Raw genomic sequence first — 20,800 nt, 5'->3', positions numbered from 1 at the left:
TTGGCAAATACATTGTGGAGGTGTTCTTCTTCCTCTTTTTGCAGTTCTGGTGTGCTGCATGTCCAATCCACATTTCAGAGCTCCTGCCTAATTTTGATATAATTGACCTTGGCCCAGTTTAGTACTCTTCCCTTAGCACCACTCTCTTCTTTATCTAAGAGTATTTTAAAACTTACATAATTGTGGTCACTGTTCCCAAAGAAATCCCCCACCGCAACTTCTACCACCGGGCCTGGCTCGTTCCCCAGTACCAGGTCCAATATGGCCCCTTCCCTCGTTGGACTATTGACATACTGCTCTAGAAAACTCTCTTGGACGCTTCTTACAAATTCTACTCCATCCAGATCTCTGACGTTAAGGGTATCCCAGTCAATGTTGGGAAAATTAAAATCTCCCATCACCACTACCCTATTGCCTCTACATCTTTCCATAATCCGTTTACCTATTTGTTCTATCTCACGCTCACAGTTGGGAGGCGTGTAATAGAGCCCCAACAATGTAACTGCATCTTTCTTATTTCTCAGCTCCACCCATAATGCCTCACTACCCAAGACCTCAATAATGTCCTCCTTTAGCACAGCTGTGATAGCGTCCCTGATCAGCAATGCAACTCCACCCCCCCACCCACCCTCCCTGTCCTCTCTGAAGTGTCTATATCCTGGAATATTTAGTTGCCAATCATCATGCCCTTCCTTCAACCAAATCTCTGTGATTGCAATAACATCATACTCCCAGACACCAAACCAAGCCCTAAGTTCATCTGCCTTACACACTATACTCCTTGCATTAAAGCAGATAAATTTCATGCCACCAGTTCTTTTGCATTCACCTGCTCTCTGCCAACTCTTCCCTTTATTAAAGGTATCGTCATAATTCTTACAGTCTCCAGTCTCCACCTCGCTGCCTACTTGTTTTCTCTTCCGATTCCCAGTCCACTGCTATATTAGTTTAAAACCTCCACAAGGATATTGGTTCCGGTCTGGTTCAGATACGGACTGTCCATTTTGTAATGGTCCCACCTTCCCCAGAACAGGTCCCAATGTCTAAATAATCTGAACCCCTCCCTCCCACGCCGTCTCTCAAGCCATGTGTTTATCCTGACTATTTTTTCATTTCTATGCTGCCTAGCACGTGGTACTGGTAATAATCCCGCGATCACTACCTTTGAGGTCCTCCTCTTTAACTTCTCTCCGAGCTCCCTGAATTCTTCTTTCAGGACCTCATTTCACTTTCTACTTGTATCGTTGGTGCCTATATGCACCAAAGACAACTGGCTGTTCACCCTCCCCTTTTAGAATGCTCTGCAGCCAGTGACATCCCTGATCTGAGCACCTGGGAGGCAACATACCATCAGGGAGTCCCATTTCCAGCCACAAAATGGCCTATCTACTCCCCTCACAATAGAATCCCCTATGAGTCTTTTTCCCACCCTTCTGAATAGCAGTGCCTGCCACCGTGCCATGATCTTGACAACTACTGCCCTCGCCTGGTGAGCCATCTCCCCCAACAGTATCCAAAATGCTATACCTGTTTTGGAGGGAGATGACTGCAGGGGACATCTGCACTGCCTTCCTACTCTTTTTGCCGTCTTTTGGTCACCCATTCACTGTCTCCCTCAACAATTCTAACCTGTGGTGTGACTAGTTCGCTAAACGTGCTGTCCACGATCTCCTCAGCATCGCAGATGCTCCACAGTGAGTCCATCCGCAGCTCAAGAGCCGTCATGCGGTCAAACACGAGCTGTAGCTGGACACTTCTTGCAAGTGTAATAGACAGGAACGTCAGACACATTCCTAAGCTCCCACATCAAGCAAGAGGCACATGCCACAGGTCTGAGGTCCCCTGCCATTGTAAGCTTAGCTTTATATGAACTAACTAAAACCAAACAACGCACTTAAATAAATGAAAAAGAAAGATAAGAAATAAAAGCCTTACCTTACAGAGTGTTTTTCTTCCACTTAGAGGAGGAGGGCAGGATGTGTAGTATCACAGGTTTAACCACTGCCCAAATATAAATTAAGCCCTTACCTTCCCGGCAGACCTCGCTTCACCTCACCTTCTCTCCTCACCGCTCTGGCAAAATGGAGGCCCAAATCCCGAGGTAAGTCCCTTTTTAAGCGGGGAAAAAACCTTACCCAACTGGCAGCCCTCGCTTCACCTCACCTTCTCTCCTCGCCACGTTGACAAAATGGAGGGGAATGGTCTGAGTTTGAAAGGTGCTGCAGAATGTTTGCAGTGTATCTTGTAGATATTTCATACTGCAGCTACTGACTGTCATTGGGAGGAGGGAGTAGATGTTTACCAATGCGGTGCCAATCAAATGGGTTACTTTTTCTTGGATGGCATCGAGCTTCTTGAATGTTGTTGGAGCTGAACCCATTGAAGCAAGTGGAGAGCTAGGAGGTGAGTTACTTGCCGCAGTTTTTCTAGCATCTGACCTGCCTTTGTAGCCCAATGTTTATGTTGCGAGTTCAGTTCAGTTTCTAGTCAATCCTAACCTGAAGGATGGAGATTGTGGGGGACTCAGTGATGGCAATTGAATGTTAAGGGAATGTGGTTAGATTGCTGTGGCACAAATGTTACTTGTGACACGTCAGCCCAAGTCTGGATATTGTGCTGATGTTGTTGTATTTGAACATGGATTGCTTCCATATCTAAGGAGTCATGAATGGTGCATGAACTTAAATATGACTTAAATAGCAGATTGAAATTCTTTCTTAGCATCTTTAACCATCCTTAACAGTAGCCTTCCTGCAACACGGTTCTTTATTTTGGGGAAGTTTGATCTTTTTCCAGCTCTGTCCCTTTTCCTTTAATAAGCTGTGTGTCACTCAAAAGGGAAAGAAAAATGTGCTGATGAGTACAAATCAGCATCTTAGCCTTTTATTTTACCTACCCAAAAGGCTTGGTTGCTCAAAGCATATTACAAATGAAGACCAAAAGAGAGATTTCATGCTATAGTGTCGCTCATATCATCCCAACACCCATAAGTTTTTAAAACAGCTCATTAATTATATTTTAAACATATCCTATGTTTTGTAGTAAAAAGTGGGAGCACATTGAGGAACAAAATGCATTAGGTGAAAGGAACGTATGGTTGTAAACTTTAAAAAAAGGCAAAGCTAACCATAAACCTTTCCAATTACTATTTTTAACCACTTTGGGAAATGGTCCTTTCATTGTAAGAGGCTGATAACAAACTTTTCACTCACTTTGTATTTTGCAAGAAAATTAATCAGTTATTATCATTGTTTTCAAATTCCTCTACTGCTCTCCCTAATTCAAATCACCTCCATCTCTACAACCCTATAAAATATCTGCACATTTCTAATTCTGGCTTCTTGAACATCCTGATTATTACCGATGCTTATGCCTCGAGTTGCTAATGTTCTGGAATTTCCTCCTTACTTGTCTCACTACCTCCCTTTCCACCTTTAGGATGCTCCCTAAAATCCATCTGTCTGAACATGTTAATAACTATCCCCAATGTTGCTTCTGCAGCTTGGTGTCGTATTTCACCCCCTCCCCTATGGTATGCTTTGGAATGTTTCATGTTAAAGATTCTGAAGAAATACAAGGTTAATTTCATTACACTGGGGAAGCAAGATTCTATCGTAAATTTGCATAAATAGGACACTATTTATAAATTACAACTATTTTTTTCTACTCATACACCAGAAATACATGAAACTATCACTTTGATGATGAAATACTAAAGGTATGGAAGTGCCAACATGTATACAAGTGCTGTAGTGGGAAAATATGCCTGCACCCTAGAAATGCGTATTTTCTTCCTGATTTTGAGCATGATTCCAGTATTCATTCTTTTACAAGTTCTACTGTATTTTAAAGTGCCACCTATACTTGCAAGTTGTACCATCCCCACTACCTGATACATTTGTAAAATATTCTTTATAACTGTGGCTTGATTTCAAAAGTATTAGTTGGTTGTACAGCACTTTGCCACATCTGGTGATTGTAAAAACACAACATAAATACAAATCTTCCTTGCTTGGGTCTGAAAGAATATGAAAGGATAAATAGATCAGGTCATACCTCAACCCTCTTGTTTAAGCTAGAAGGGCCTCGGTGTGATTTTGTGCCTAAAATATATGAATAGAAGAATACAACTATACAATGCTTTGGAGATGCCAGTGTTGCAGCTTCGAATGCTATACAATGCACTCTCCTTTGTGATCTATCTTGACTGCTTTAAGGAATTGATCTCTAAAATCAAACTTATGTCTTTTTTAAAAGCAAAGAAAAAAAGTAACAGGCTTCACATCTACCATCATCTGTCCTCATCTGCTATTAGAATTCCTGATGAAGGGCTTTTGTCCAAAACGTTGATTTTCCTGCTCCTTGGATGCTAGCTGAACTGCCGTGCTTTGCCAGCACCACTCTAATCCAGAATCTGGCTTCCAGCATCTGCAGTCATTGTTTTTACCCTGTCTTCTTACTTTGCAGATCTATGCCTAACTGTTGTGCATTTTCACAAAGGATGTGAATAATTTCTGGATTTTAACTCAGTTTGGTGCAAACCAAAGAGCAGAATTTTCAGTCATTACAAATGTATCAAATACAATGAGATCAAAATTATTTTGTGCAAACCTACATCATGCTAAATTGTCCATAGTGTTAGGTACATTAGACAGAGGGAAATGGGTCTGGGTGGGTTACTCTTCAGAGGGTCCGTGTGGACGTTTGGGCTGAACGATCTGTTTCCACACTGTAGGGAATCTGACCTAATCTAATCTAATCTAATTTCATAAATTGATAGCGCTGCGTGTAAAATCACCGATATAGTTAATTTAGATCAACCGGGCAATTTACGGTTTGACTTTTAGCGATGTGTAATGTTAAAAAAAAACTACGGATGCTGGAAATCAGAAAAAAAATGCTGTTTTAGTATCTAACGTTAAAATAAGAAACATAATTTGAAATGCATAACAGGACATTATGCGCAAAAGGCTATTTAAAGCATACCACACCTACAACCTGGCATAAAAGCATCCAGTGCTGTTTACTTTTGCAAACTGAAATGCAAAAATCTGTCAGACATTTTTCGTGGAAAATATTACAAGCCTAAATCAAATGTGGTGCATAGACAGACACAGACACCATCCAATGTTTTGACTGTAACAAATCCCACCCACCTCCCCCGGGAGATGCCTGCACCCAGGAACGGCTCACAAAGTGGTGATCGCCCCGAGTGGATACTGACCGTCCTCTCCCGCCGCAGGCTCCGACTCGACGTTACAGCCATCTCCCGCGGCGTTCAGTTGCGACTTGCCGTGCTGCGGAGTCGGGGGCTGCTCCGGCTGCATGATCCTCGCATCGGAGAACAACTCCTCTGAGCCTCCTCCTCCGCCGCCACCACCGCTCCTGCCGTCTGTCTGACTGATAGCTGTCCGCAAGGTCGCGCGGTCAGGCCCCGCCCCTCGGCCGCTGGCCTCACCCCGCGGCGCTCTGATTGGTTGAAGCGCCGCTCGGCGACGTTCCTCGTGACGTTAACGGGTGGGATGTGGTAAAGAATGAGACACGCCTAACGGTCAGTGGGATTGTTAGTAGTGAAGCTGAGATGTGTTTATAATTCCTTCTCCGTCTATCAACTCCTTTAGTTTTTTTTCCATTATATTCGACCGAATGAGGGGTGTACAAAGTCTGTGTGTATTTTACGCGCGTGTGAAAATGAAGATGATGATGGTTGTTGTTGTTGTAGTGATGGTGGTGGTGGTGGTTCTAACGGCCGACAGTTTGGACGGTTAGGCGCGTGACTATTAAACGCCGGGCATCTGGCTGCTCGCGACCCCGCACGAACCCCCCTGCCCCTCCAACTAGTCCGATAACCATTGGTTGCCGCTTAATAACGTCCCCGCCCTCAACCTGGGCTCTCTGCTCGTATTGGCTGACGCCGGTTTGGCTCGCCCACCATCGAGCTCTGCGATTCTATTGGCAGGCGGCCGGGGTCGTGCCCCGTTGCGCGTGAACATGGAGCTGCAATCGGAGGAGGTGGAGGCGGTAGCCGGGCGACCGCAGGCCCCGCTGCGGACCGATTTCGCCTCGTCCCCCTTCGCTGCCGTTCAACCGAGTCGGAAAGCGGCTGTGAGGACGGAGCCGGCCACTCACATCGCTGCTGCTGCCGCCGCCGCCGGTGGAGGTGGTAGCGGCGCGGTGCCGGCCTATTGCGGTAGCAGTGCGGGCGGGGACGCGGCCACTTTCATCGGGAGTGTGCCGGTCACCGTCTCCTTGGAGAATTTTGATGGTCAGCACAGGTACGGGGGGTTGGTCAGTACACCGATATAGGATATATACCAGCACAGAAACGGGCCACCTGGTCCGAGCAGCTGTTGATTGAATGGCTCGCGTGCAGCCATCTGTCCTCTAAATATGTCTGTACGATTCGAAGGAAGAGCAGAGCCTCGGTAAGACACTGAGGTTTCAAGAAGTTCAAAAACATTGGGTAGATATGTTTCAGATAACAGGGCGTCCAGCCCCGTTGACACAGAAGCCAGCTCAGCTTTAACTCCAGATATTTGATTCAACAACTTAAGTGTTCGGATTTATTCAATGATTTTTGTGTTATGGAGTTTTTATTCATTCATAGGATGTGTGTGGTGCTGGGTTGGACAGGATTCGTTGCTCATCCCTGGTTTCTCTTAAAGGTGATGGCAAGCTGTCTTATTGAACCATTGCAATTCATTAGCTGTATATACACGCACAGTGCTACGAGGGACAGATTTCCAGGATTTTGAACTGAATGGCAAATTGCTTCCAAGTCAGAATTTTGTGTGGCTTGGAGATGGGCATGCTCCCATGTAACTACTGCCATTGTCCTTCTGGATGTTTAGTAATCGTGACTTTGAAATATACTTTCTATGGACCCTTGGTGAATTTCTGCAGTGTGCCTTGGAGATGCTGCATTGGGTATCACTGGTGGAGGGAGTGAATGTTTGTAGATACATTGTCAATTAGTTTGTTCTGGATAGTGTCTGATCTCTTGTGTTGTTGGAGCTGTATACGTCTGGGAAACTAGGGAGTATTCAATACACGAGAATTGAAATTTCAGGTCAGAGCCCTTCATCGATTCTCCTGCTCAGATGCTGCCTGACCTATGCTTTTCAGCAACACACATTTGACTCCGATCTACAGTATCTGCAGACCTCCCTTTCTCCTAGTATTCAATACACCACTGACTTGTACCTTATGTTTGTTTTTGGGGATTTAGAAGGCAAATTAACTGCTGCATGATTCCTACCTTCTGACCTGTTCTTGTAGCCACAATAAATATTTGGCTCATGCAGTTCCATTTTCTGGTCAATGGTAGCCACCAGTGTGTTGATGGTGGGGATGATTCTGTAACTAATGTCTTATCAAAGGGCAATAGTTAGATTGGATTTTGCTGAAGATGGTTGTTACCTGGCACTTCTGTGAAGTGAATTTTACTTGCTACTTATCAGCCTAACCCTGGGTATTGTTCAGGTCTTGTTGTAGTTGCATATGGACTGCTTCAGTCTCAGCAGAGTCACAAAAGGTGCTGCATGTTGCGCAGTCATCAGCAAACATCTCCATGTCTGACCTTGCAATGAAAGGACAATAATTGAAGCAGTTAAAGACCATTGACCCAAGAGAGGTTTTTGGATTCCTCGTTCAACGGCATCGTGAAAACCCGGAATGCAATTTTGGTAAGTAATGTGGAAGGCAAATGGGATGTTGACTTTTTATCTCAATGGAAATGGAGTATAAAAGTGAAGACTTGCTAATGTCATACAAGGCATTAATCAGAACGCAGCTATAATAATATGAAAACATTTGAGTCCCTTCTTTATGGAAAGATATACTGGACTGAAGGCAGCTTAGTGAAGGTTCACTGCGTTGATTCCAGGTATGGAGAAATGGCATTTGTAATTGGGCCTGTGTTTATTGGAGTTTAGAAGAATGAGAGGTTACATTATTGAAACATACAAGATTCTTAATGGACTTCACTGGATAGATATGGAAAGCTTGTTTCATCTTTGGGGGAGTCAAGGACCAGAGAGCATAATCCTAAGAGTAAAGTGTTGTCTTCTTTAAGACAGATGGAGAAGAAATTCTTCTTTCAAAGGTAGTGAATCTGATTAACACTACCACAGAGGCTAGTAAAGGCTAGTTCATTTTGTATTAAAGTCTTGAATATTTTTTAATCAGGAAATCAAGGGTTACGGGGGAAAGGCAAGAAATTATATAAAGGATTATTAAATGAACTATGATCTAATTAAATGGCAGAGCAGACTCAATGGTCTGGATGCTGTGATGTTTTACTAATGCTACTGAGGAACTCTTGCAGAGATGTCCTCGAGCTGAGACAACTGACCTTTAACAACATTGTCCTTTTGTGCTAGGTTTGACTCCAACTGGTGAGATTTTTGCCTGATTCCCATGAAGTCTTATTTCACTACTACAACTGGATGCCACCCATGTTTGGTCAAATGCACTGTTAATTCAAGGGCAGTCACACTCAGTTTGACTTCTTTGTTCATAATTGGACAAAGACTAATGAGGTTGGAAGTTGAATAGCCTTGATAGAACTCAAACTGCATGTCAATGGCTGTAAAGTTAGACACCTTTTATTTCTTTCTTTCTTTCTCTGTATTTAAAGATGGCATCGGAGAGTGGCCACACTATGCAGCACTAACACTGTATTTTGTAACAAATGTATGTGACAAAAAATAAATGAATCAAATCAGTGAGTAAGTCCTTCTAAATCCAGTGCTGCTTGATTTCATTCAATTTGTTATATGTAACAAAGTGTCGTGAAAAGCTTTGTTTGCGAGCAGTATTAGCAGATCATAGTGAGCAAGGACATAAATCGTAGGGTTTTAAAATAAAAGCTTAAAGGCATACACTTGTGTCGCTAAGAGCATGTGCTAGGCAAGATCAACGTTAACATGATGAGCATTATTTGAAGTTAGTGTCCATTCATCTGTCTAATAAAGACCGGAAGAAACTGTTCCTAAACCTGCCGGTGTGTGTGTTTTAAGCTTCTATATCTTCTAGTTGATGGAATAGGTTGTAGGAGAGCTTTATTTGGGGTGTGTAGTGCTGTGAAGTTGGCAGACTTTCTGCGGCAACAAACCATATACATGGAGACCACAGATAGAAGGTTGGCTTCTCTTTACTCAGCGAGTTGTGAGTTATGCAATGCCCTGCCAGTAGCAGTGGTGGACTCTCCCTCTTTATGGGCATTTAAACGGGCATTGAATAGACATATGGAGGATAGTGGGCTAGTGTAGGTTAGGTGGACTTGGATCGGCGCAACATCGAGGGCCAAAGGGCCTGTACTGTGCTGTATTTTTTTCTATGTTTCTATGTTCTCTGGTCTAGGATGAGGTACAGTTGTCTACCTTCACTGCAGTCTATGGGTCATAGGGTCACAGTAATAGCGATGTACAGCATAGAAACATAAGTCAAAGGAAGAGGAGGCTAGAGTGGAACATTGCTGATTGGGCCAGATGGCATGTTTCCTTACTTCTATTTCTGTGAGGCAACTTTTTTTAAAAAAAGTGTACTTCAGGATTTCTACTTGTATTTTATGAATCACGTGTATCCACATTTTCATAGGCAAGATTCACGCCTGTGACCTTGATACCTATCTGTACTGGACAGTAATCCACCCCACATCCACAGAGGATATGTTCCAGGACCTACTGCGGAAAGGTGCAAACCCATTCATTTCAATAGGAGATGTATCCTCCCAGTAGCATGCTGGTCCTTGGTTCCGGAAAGTTCCCGATAATATGTTCCGGATACAGTAAACTCTGGGAAACTGAAACCACAGAAAACTATTCTGCGAATTCGGAGTTGGGTAACCCTGTACATGAACTTTGTCATAATTTACCCAAGTAACAAAATCTTGTATCTAATGTTATGTTATCCTTGTTAACAAAGTAACGACCTGTTTTGATGTGTTATAAAGTAACTTTGAAATGTATCGTAAGCCCTTGACACATCAATGTTCAAACAAAGGCAATGTAGTTTCTTTCTTTTTTTCAGTTGAATCATAGCCATATAGCACAGAAACATATCCTTCAATCCAACCAATCCATGCTGACCATAATCCCAAACTAAGCTAGTCCCACCTGCCTGCGCTTAGCCCATATCCCTCCAAACCTTTCTTGTTCATCTATTTATCTAAATGTACTTAAAATGTTGCAACTGTACCCGCATCCACCACTTCCTGTGGAAGTCCATTCCACACATGAATCACTTCCCTGTGTTTGAAAAAAGTACTGTTTTCTTTAAATATTTTTCCCCTCACCTTAAAAATATCCCCTGTAGTCTTGAATATGCCCCCACCCTCAGGAACAGGCACCTGTAATTCACCTTGTGTATGCTCTCAATTTTATAAACTGATATTAAGGTAATCTCTCAACCTCGTACACTCCAGTGACAAACATTCCAGCCTCTCCTTACCACTCAGACCCTACATTCCCAGCAACATGCTGATAAATCTCTTCTGATACCTCTCTAACTTAATAATATCATTCCTATATCAGGGCAACTAGACTGGACAGAGTACTCACCAATGTCCAACCTCAATATAAAATCCCTGTACTCCGGTCTGAACAATGAAGGAAAGCATACTGAATGCCTTCTTAACCACCCTATCTATGTGTGTCATGCAGACTTCAAAGAATTATGTATCTGAACCCCTAGGTGTCTCTGTTCTACAAGACTACCCAAGGACCTACGTTTAATTGTCTAAATCTTACATTTTGGTAAAACAAAGGCAATACCTTGCATTTATCCAAATTAAACAAATTTGCCACATTTCACCCCTTTGACCCAATTGATCAAGATCTCTGTGTCATCTTAGATAACCACCATAACTGTCCAATATACGACCAATCTTGGTGTCATCTGCAAACTTACTTACCATGTTTTCTATAATCTTATCTAAATCATTTATATAAATGACAAAAAGAATGTGAACTTAGCACTGATCCTGGCAGAACACTACTGATCACAGGCCTCCAGTCCGACAAACAACTCTCCACCACCATTCTGTCTCCTGCTGTTAAACCAATTTTGTATCCAATTCATAATCTTACCCTGAATCCCATGTGATGTAACTTTTCTGCATAGTAGACTAATTAGTACCTTGTCAAAAGCTTTACTAAAGTCCAAGTAAACAATGTCCACTGCTTTGCGTCCACTGTTTGACTTCCAGCACCTCAACTTGTCTAACGTGAGCTGTTTTCAAAACATCAATATTTATATTCCTGTGTTCTCTGGCCACCATTTCTTCGCAACTTAAAAAAAGCGATGTGAAATATTCATTTTATATCTCTCCCAATTTCTGTGGTTCAACACAAATACAACCTTTTTGATTACTTGCTCAAAAAAATTAATCGAGTTTGTGAAACACCATTTCCCTTGCACAAAACTATACTGACTGTCCATGATCACTCCTGCCTCTCCAAATGCACATAAATCCTGTTTTTCAGAATCAGTTCGAACAGCTTACCTACCACTGAAGTCAGATCCACAAGTCTGTAGTTCCTAGGCTTCTCTTTGCATCCCTCCTTAAAGAAAGGTGCAACTTAGCCACCCTCCAGTCATTTGACATCTCACCCCTATCTTTAGATGATATGAATATTTCTGCAAGGGGCCCTCAAATTTCCTCCCTAATTTCCCTAATTGGTAGGAGATGCACTAAATTAGGTTCCAGGGATTTTTCTGGCTTTGTTTTCTAAGACTTCCAGCACCTCAACTTGTCTAACGTGAGCTGTTTTCAAAACATCAATATTTATATCCCTGAGTTCTCTGGCCACCATTTCTTCGCAACTTAAAAAAAGCGATGCGAAATATTCATTTTATATCTCTCCCAATTTCTGCGGTTCAACACAAATACAACCTTTTTGATCTTTAAGGGGCCCTACTCTGTCTTTCGTTAATTTCTTGCTCTTAATGTATTTGTAGAATCTCTTTGGATTCTCCTTAACCTTATTACCAAGGCTATCTCATATCCTCACTTTGCCGTCCTGATCTCCCTGTTAAGAATGCCTCTACACTCTTTATACTGTTCAAGAGATTCATTTGAACCCAGTTGTTTATATCCTAAAAATGTTTTTTTTTTGTTCTTGACAAGAGCCTCAATATCTATATTCATTTGTTGTTCTCTAATCGTACCAGCCTTACCTTTCACTCTAACAGAAACATAATTGCGTTGAACTCTTGTTATCACACTTTTGAAAGCCTCCCACTTATCAGGCATCCCTTTAACCGTGAACAGTCTACATCAATCAATTTTTGAAAGCTTTTGTCTCGTACTATTAAAATTTGTCTTACTCTAATTAAAAGTTTTATTTTTATGGAAGGCTTATCTTTTCTATAATATTTTAAAACAAATAGAATTATGATCACTAGGTGCAAAGTGTTCCCCAACTATCACTTCAGTTTTTTGCCCTGTCTTATTACCATCTGATTATATTAAGTTGGAACAAATTTTTTTAAAAGGGTTTTTTTTTCAGCAGATTTTCTTGTCAATATTTATTAATATTTTCATGTTATGTCTATATTTGTTTTTATAGTACATAGAAGCATCTTCTCAAGAAGTTTTTCTGTGTTTTCTTTCTCAGTTAAGATCCAACCAAAATGTGAGGAATTTTGTTGTGGCATTGGTAAGATAACTGAAGTATTTCTTGCTGACATTGTAACATTGAGTCATCGAGATGTATAGCACAGAAGCAGACCCGTCGGTCCAACTTGTCCATGCTGACCAACCCTTCCTATTCATATACCCATCCAAATGTCTCTTAAATGTTGCAATTGTACCAGCCTCCACAACTTCCTCTGGCAGCTCATTTCATACCTGTGCTAACTTGTGTGAAAAAGTTGAGATATCGTAAATTAATCTATTCCCATTTGCCAACATTTGGCCCATATCCCTCTAAGCCCTTGCTATCCATATACCCGTCCAGATTGGTTTTCAATGTTGTAATCGTACCAGCCTCATCCACTTCATCTGGGAGCCCATTCCAACCTCTGAATGAAATGTTGCCCCTTAGGTCTCTTTTAGATCTTTCCCCTCTCTCTCCTTAAACTTATGCCTTGTAGTTCTGGACTCCTCCATGCCAGGGATAAGACCAGGTCTAGTTACCCTATCCATGCCCCTCATGATTTTATAAACCGTAAAAAGTCACCCCTCAGCCTCTGACATTTCAGGGAAACAGTCCCAGCCTATTCAGCCTTTCTCAATAGCTCAAATCCTCCAATCCTGGCAACATCCTTGTAAATCTTTTCTGCACCCTTTTCAAGTTTCACAACATCCTTCCGATGGGAGGGAGACCAGAACTGCACATGACATTCCAAAACCGGCCGAATCAATGTGCTGTATAGCTATCTAATAGCTGTCCGGATGCATCAACATCAAAATGTTTGGGGAGCATTTTCTGAAATAATGCATCACTTGTTCTCTTTGTTAATGTGGAGAATAATACTAACTGTAAATAATGGTGGATAAATCAAGCTATCACATTTATTTAGTTTTTCTTTTATATGAGCAGTAGTTTACTGTTCTAAATTGAAAGTGCTTTTGGGTGTATTTTTGTAGAAACTGTCAGGATGCCGATTTTCTTTGTTTAGTGTAACTGGACCTGCATAGTTTCTTTGTCTTGTTCATTGTGGGAGAACTGAGTTTGAATTTCGTAATCTTATGAATTCGGGGGTTACCACAGCTCCTTCGTGAGTTCTTTATTTTAAATCAAAGGTGATGTTTTAAATTCAAGTTGGCAATTTATTCTCCTTAGAATAACTTTTTCAATCTCTGTCCAGTTTGTGTCACTATATCTGTCCTCCACACAATGAAAATTCTCTTTTTTTGAGTAAAATGAATGATCATCAGAAGCGTTGTCTGTGTATAAAAACATGTCTCTTCTACATACGTTTTTGATGAAAAACATTTTTACAAAAAGTTCTCATATATAATGCGTGTGTAGACTAAAACAAAACGTCATTAGTGCAACATTTTTGATAGAGGAAAAATAAGTTTTAGAATTTGATTTCTAAATCTTTGCATTTCGTTCTTCCATGAAGGGAGTGGCATTGGTTGAGATATAATTTTGAAATTGTTGACTTTGTAAACTACACAATCACGCACTGTTTCAATCCAAGAAGGTGCAGTTAATAACAGAAAATAAGTCAACAGAAATCAAAAAAACAACCTATTTCCAAGCTTTCTTTGCTTTGCTGGGAAAAGTTGGTCGCCACAGTTAAGATGACATAGTACACGAAAGAGAGAATGTAGGAGAAAACTTCCCTGAGACGTTACATGATTAAGTCCTAGTTTCATCTTATGATGTCAAGATATTGCTCCTAATGTACCTGCTCAGTAGCTATGATTTGTGTAAAGGTGCTGTTGACTCTATTGTCATAAGCATAGAGAACAAATATTTAAGATGATGGATAAGTGCAAAACAAATTAACTGCTTTGTCTTGAATGGTGTAAAACCTCTTGAGTGAGTGCAGCCGAGCAACAACCAGACAGTAAGAAGTACTGTATTTTATCTCACACTTAACCTCCAGTTGGAGCAGCTTTGGGAATTGAGAAGTTACTTGTTTGCACAACCCTTGTCCTCTGACCTGCTTGTTGTAGCCTCTATGACTCCAGTTTAATTTAGATGAATGTGAGGTTCTGCATTTTGAAAAGAAAAATCAGGGCAGAACTTATGCACTTAATTGTAAGGTCCTGGGGAATGTTGCTTTAAAAAAAGGGACCTTGGAGTGCAGGTTCATACTTTCTTGAAAGTGGAATCCCAGGTAGATAGGATAGTGAAGAAGGCGTTTAGAACGCTTCAATACATTGAGTATAGGACTTGGGAGGTCATGTTGCGGCTGTGCAGGACATTGGCTAGGCCAATTTTGGGATACGCTGTTCAGTTCTGGCCTCCCTGATATAGGAAGGATGTTGTGAGATGTGAAAGGTTCAGAAAACATTTACAAGGATGTTGCCAAAGTTGGAGGGCTTGAGCTATCAGGAAAGGCTGAATAGGCTGGGGCTGTTTTCCTTTTGTGTCAGATGCTGAAAGGTGACCTTGTAGAAGTTTATAAAGTCATGTAGGCATAAGGTGAAGAGCCAAGGTCTTTTCCCTGGGGTCAAGGAGTCCAATGCTAGAGGGCATCACTTGAAGGTGAGAGGGGAAAGATTTAGTGACCTAAAGGGCAACTTTTTCACGCAAAGGGTGATGCATATTTGGAATAAGCTGCCAGTGGAAGTGGTGGCGGCTGGTACAATTACAGCATTTAAAAAGCATCTGGATGGGTATATGATTATGAAGGGTTTAGAGGGATATGGGCCAAATGCTGACAAATGAGATTAGATTAATTTAGGATTTCTTGTCAGCATGAGCGAATTGGACTGAAAAGTCTCTTTCCGTGTTGTACAGCTCTCCAACTCCATGTGACAGATCCAGTTAGGTTTCTGATCAGTTGCAGCTGCTGGGATTGTAATCATTGAGATTCAGCAATGGTAATCCAATGGAATATCATGGGGAGATTATTGGATTCTCTCTTGTGGGAGATGGCCTTTGCCTAGCACTTGTGTTATGCATTTGTTACTTTCCACTTATCTGTCAAGACAAAATGTTGTCCAGGTTTTGCTGTGTGCAAGCATGGGCTATTTCAACATCTAAGGAGTTTTGAATGGAACTGGCAGGAAAGATGCAGAATTCTGATGTTTGGTAGCAGGAAGGCCAATAATGAAACAACTGAAGATAGTTAAACCTGGATGTTACCTACAGGTGTTCTTTTGGGAAATGTTGTGGATATGAAATAATTAGCCTTCAACATCTACAGATATCTCCCTTTGTGTCAAGATACATTTTTGCCCTGATTTCCATTGGCTTTAATTTTGCCAAGATTCCTTGGTGTCGCACATGCCTTAAAACCGCCTTGGTATCAGGGAGAACTGCTCTTGTCTCATTCCTGGAATTCAACTTTCTTGTCCATATTTGGATGAAGGTTTGAGTCAGGTTTGAAAGCAAGTGGCCACAGTGGAGTCCAAATTGAACATTGATGAGCTGCTTATTTAAATCTGTATAAAATAAAAGTAATAGCTGATACTATTATCAAGATTGCAAACAGCTTGTACACACAAAAAATGCTACTTTCAAGGTTATACTGCAGAAATGTGGAATAATGACATTACCAGACTATGAGTTTGTCATTTCCTTTTTTATTGGCGATAGTGGCTTTCATCTTAACCTAAGTCTTTCATTTTTCGATTGTTGTTTATTTCAGTGCTTGAGTGGTCTTAATGCTGCAATATATTAAAACTAATGTGGTCAGTGCTTTTAGTTACTCAAAAAACCTAAGTGACCCTGTAAATATTTTCTCAAATATTGGTCAAATGTTTTCCATTTCTGCTTAACTCAAGTTTTACAGTGAAATAATTTTACAGGTCTCTATCTCTGACTTGATGTATTAATTAGTTCTCTCCTGCATTCCGAAGGAGTGGCTTTTGCAGAGCTCCAATGAAATGAATTCCGAAATGTTCCCCAGCATTGAGTTCAGGATCTTGTTGCATAAGCTATAAAACTATTCTAAGATAGCCAAGAAAAATAGATCTTAATTCAGAATGTCCTGAAAAATAATTTATTAGGTTTGAGTAATTTCAACCTAAATATGTGAACTAATAAAAACTCTTTTTAATTGATGGGTCAGCAATTCATGTAAATCCTTTTCTGCTTTACATTAAAGCTAGCTTTATTTCCTTTGTTTTGATTGCTTTGTTTAATGTCAGCTATGAGTGTCCAACTTTGTTACTTGAGTAATACATGGGGACAGTTGATTAAAATATTTTTTGTTTTGAACAGCAAAATAATTAGCGTGACTTTGATTTTCAGTTTCATTCCTGAAGCTTATTTCAACTGCAATTTTTATTAATTTCAGAATAGTATGTGTGACTACAGATGCTAATGGAGGAACATTGTCTTACGTGGGTCAGCTGAATTCAGATGTGAATTTGGAATTACAGGCTGCAGGTAATGGTCTTGTACATTGTTGTTGGAGACGTATTTTAATTTTTATTGACCTGGGATGGGGAAATGTGATTCAGCTTTTGTTTACTTGCTAACTAACTAGTAATCCCAGTCTGCAGTTTGTTAAATGTAAAGAAATTCCATTTATACATGACACAAAGACACTAAGATGAGCTGTGTGCTTACAGCTAATTCTGGAGACAGAGGACAAGATCTATCATAGTAAAATAATCACTAATGCTTTTACAGTTGCCCAGTCACCTTACAGTTGAGGTCCAAAGGAGTATTAAATTTATACTATTAGTTCAAATTGAGATGGACCATCTGCTCCTATCTTTTGTCACATGACTGAAATTGGAGCTGATTTGTTTTCTTTTCAAAAATACACAATTATAAGATTCTAAGTTGTTGAACCTGTATAGGTGGGGCAGTTCTTCAGGCTGAATTGCCAGCTCACCTTGAAATCTCCATGTCTCTCTCCAAATTACTGGCTGGAAAGAAGCCCACACTTTGCCTGCCTCTATTAAATTGTAATTCAAGTCAACCGATTTTTAATACTTTTTGGATTTAACAAACATTTAATTTATAACTTCTTAGCTCTCCTATCCTGTCTTCCTTAATTTCCTCTGTGTGGAATAGTGCAACAATTCCTTTGCTTTTTAAATATTTTCAAAATAAGCCTTACCTTTGATTTTGTGAAAGTCGGAATTTGAGAAAGGTTTTGGGGAATACCCTTTGGCTTATTTTAGTAAAGCATTGAAATTGAAAGGAGTAAATCAAACCATGCCTTGCTGTTTTTGACTTGAGGTGAAAAGTAGTTGAGATTTAATTTTACCTTACATCTGTGACAAAGCAGAGAATGATTTGGACTGGTTATGAATTGAATACAGCATGGAAAGAGGGCGTGCAAGGAGGCATTTTATTACTTGGAAGAAGCATTTGAATAAATTTCAATGGAATAATGATTAATGTGAAATTTGCTGAAATTGCAGAACTTTATTACCAGTAATTATCACAGTTGAACTTAGGAGTTTGATATCTATGAATCTGTTGGTATAAACCATTTTCCTAGCATATTGGTATTTCAGCATGCTCCATTGACTTAGTTGAAAGATGATCGAAATTATGCAAGTTTTACCATTTGAGATGCTGAAACCACAGAAGTTCTCAGCTTATGGCATATAAGGCAAAAGAAAAGAGACACTACATTGATTTTTTTTTAATTTCAAGGTGTGCTTTTAAGATTTTCTGAAGGGTTACTTTAGATTTTCAGAGCTGCTTTTTGATTATCAATCATTCCATCATTAGATGCCTTTACACAGTAACGTTACTGTATGTAGTTGTTGAATTTTTACAAGGTTTCCTTCTTTTAGATTAGCAAGATAAAACAAATTTCAAACCAAAAGACTCACTCTCTAATCAGTGACAACTTATCAAAAGAAAGTAGATCAATTTTGTATGTTAATCATCTATTAGTGCTAAATTTGAAGATTTATTTTGCAAAATAACACCTCTTTTATTTGGCAAGTCATGGTTTGTGCAATAGTGGTTTAAAAAAAATAGGAGTAAACGTATAAAAAGTTGCTAATAGCAGTTTTGATTCAAATGCAAGTTCCACCATAAGCACCAAAATGCTTGTCTGTTAAATTTGTAAAATTGATTACTCATGAATGTTTGACTCATAAAAAATCCAAGTTCACGATAACGTTGCAAATTTTGAGATTAAGAGAAATCATTGATATATTTATGTCTATCAATCACATTCTTTGTGACTATTACATTTTCTTGTTACATAATTTCTTTCTTTCAAAATCATGTGGTACAGGATGAATATGCTAATAATTGTGACCTCCCTGAATTAGCGCAACTTGCTTCAGTAAAAGAACTCAAGGTGTTAGTACCTATGAGCTAAAGTTGGTTGTCCTGCTGTCTGAATATTCATTGTTCGGCACCTAAATGTAATTCCAAATTGACAACAAAATGTTTGCAGAAGTACAACAAAGGAGCACAAGTAGGTCATTCTACCCTTCTAGCCTATTTTGCTTTTTAATATGGTCATGGCTAATTTGATTGTTATACGATCCACATTCTCATTTGTTCCTGATAATCTTACACTTTTGTTAAGCAAGGGGGTGTATGTACTGCTGCCTCAAAAATACTCATAGACTTCACTTTAACCTTTTTTGTTAATGAAGAGAATTCTGAAGACTCAAAAAGAAGTTGTCTTGTCACTGTTTTAATGGACAAACCCTTATTTTTTGACAAGTGACCCCTAATTCTCAATGCTCTCATAAGTGGAAATACCATCTTCACATTCAACCTATCTTTGTAAGTTGCAATTGAGTTATATCATTCCTTAAGGGGGGGGCGGGGGGCTGCTACTCTACACAATACTCCAGATGTGATCCCACAAGAGTCCTGTATAACTCAAGTGAAACCTCCTTAGTCCCTCTTGCAATAAATAATAATATTGTGCTGGCTTTTGTATTTATATCATGTACCTTTTGTAGTAAGATGCCCATATCACACTGCATCTCAGAGCTCTAATCTTTCATCATTCCAATAAGAGGCTTTCTTTTTTCCTTCCTGCTTAACCAGGCAATTGCATTATGCCACAATATAGTCCATTTCCCAAATCTTTGTCCACTCACTCAACTTGTTTGTAGCTTCCGATGATATCTTTGTGTCCTCTTCGCAACTTGTTTTCCCGACTATCTTTGTCATCAGCAAATTTGGCAACCATTCCCATCTCCCTTTATTCAAGTCATTCATATGTAACTTGTTGATGTCCAAGCACTGATCCCTGTGACACATCTCTCCTTGCATCCTGCCAACCTGAAAAAAGACCCATTTATGTTTCCTGTTAGCCTACATTGAGTTTTTATTTTGTGCCATAACCTTTTGTAGCACATTATCCAAGACCTTCTGGGATTTTAAATACAGTACATCCATGCATTCCCCTTTATCCTCAGCATGTGTTATTTTCTCCATGAACACTCAGTAGATTTGTTAAACATGATATCTGTTCACAAAACTATGTTGATTTCATCTGATTACCTTGAACTTATCTTAATGCCCTGCTGTAATTTCTTCCATAATAGCTTCTTGCATTTTACCCTTTGACTGATGTTAAGCTAACTGGCTTGAAGTTTCCTGCTTTCTGTCTCCCTTTTGTTTTGAATAAAGGAGGTGTATTTGCTATCTTTCAGAACATGTTATTCCAAGAAACTATGCCAAAAACATTGTGAACTCCTCATCAAGGCCACTTTTGCCCATCTGACGTTTCCAATCTTTATGTAGATTAGTCTCCCATGATTATTATTGTATTTTTCTGACAAGTTATTTTTCATTATTTTTCATTCTGCTCCACCAAACTATCTACCCAAAGACCTGAAATTATGCTCTGACATAAAAGGTATATCTGGCTCATTTAGAGAAGAACTGGTTTGAGCTGCTTCTTTGATTAATTAAGCCTTGCTTCTCTTCTGACATAAGCCTTGTTAAAATCCTTCATAAGGCTGGGGATTTTATTTAAAATTGGATTTTAGCTAAATGCTAACTAAAAACAAAACTAGATTTGTACTGAAAATTCAAACTTTTCTTAACCATAAGTACCAGCATTCAGACTTTATGTAGCTTAACATAAGAATCTCTGTTTCCAGCTATTTGATGCAATGAAACGAGCCAGAGACACAAGGAGTTCAGGTAATTTAGTCAAGGGCCAAATGAATCTGGTCTTCTCGTTCCCCACTAACATTAACAATTACTGTGCACTTAAGAGT

At 39.9% G+C, this 20,800-nt stretch overlaps 2 protein-coding genes across 4 annotated transcripts in view; one reads left to right on the top strand and one right to left on the bottom strand.

Annotated features, from left to right (window-relative positions):
• wfs1b (Wolfram syndrome 1b (wolframin)) overlaps positions 1-5,607 on the bottom strand; it is a 37,050-nt gene extending 31,443 nt beyond the window's left edge. Inside the window, exon 1 of the mRNA XM_072584043.1 lies at positions 5,225-5,607. Within this exon, the coding sequence (XP_072440144.1) occupies positions 5,225-5,327 (103 nt within the window). The 5' untranslated portion in view covers positions 5,328-5,607. The remainder of the gene's footprint in view (positions 1-5,224) is intronic.
• A 145-nt stretch (positions 5,608-5,752) lies between these two features.
• LOC140485660 (uncharacterized) overlaps positions 5,753-20,800 on the top strand; it is a 61,486-nt gene continuing 46,438 nt past the window's right edge. For 2 of the 3 annotated variants that reach the window (XR_011962401.1, XM_072584046.1), the window contains exons 1-2: positions 5,753-6,275; positions 16,930-17,021. Coding sequence is in view for 2 of the 3 variants with exons in the window: in XM_072584046.1 (XP_072440147.1) it covers positions 5,992-6,275; positions 16,930-17,021 (376 nt within the window). In the remaining variant the exon portion in view is untranslated. Of the gene's footprint in view, positions 6,276-6,305; positions 6,426-16,929; positions 17,022-20,800 lie in introns of those variants that run through there. The other variant, XM_072584047.1, reaches the window with a different exon arrangement.

Source organism: Chiloscyllium punctatum, chromosome 14, assembly GCF_047496795.1.
Source record: "Chiloscyllium punctatum isolate Juve2018m chromosome 14, sChiPun1.3, whole genome shotgun sequence".
In the NCBI taxonomy this organism is placed as follows: domain Eukaryota; kingdom Metazoa; phylum Chordata; class Chondrichthyes; order Orectolobiformes; family Hemiscylliidae; genus Chiloscyllium; species Chiloscyllium punctatum.
Note: the sequence above shows the minus strand (reverse complement) of the source record. Positions and strands in the feature narration are given on the sequence as shown.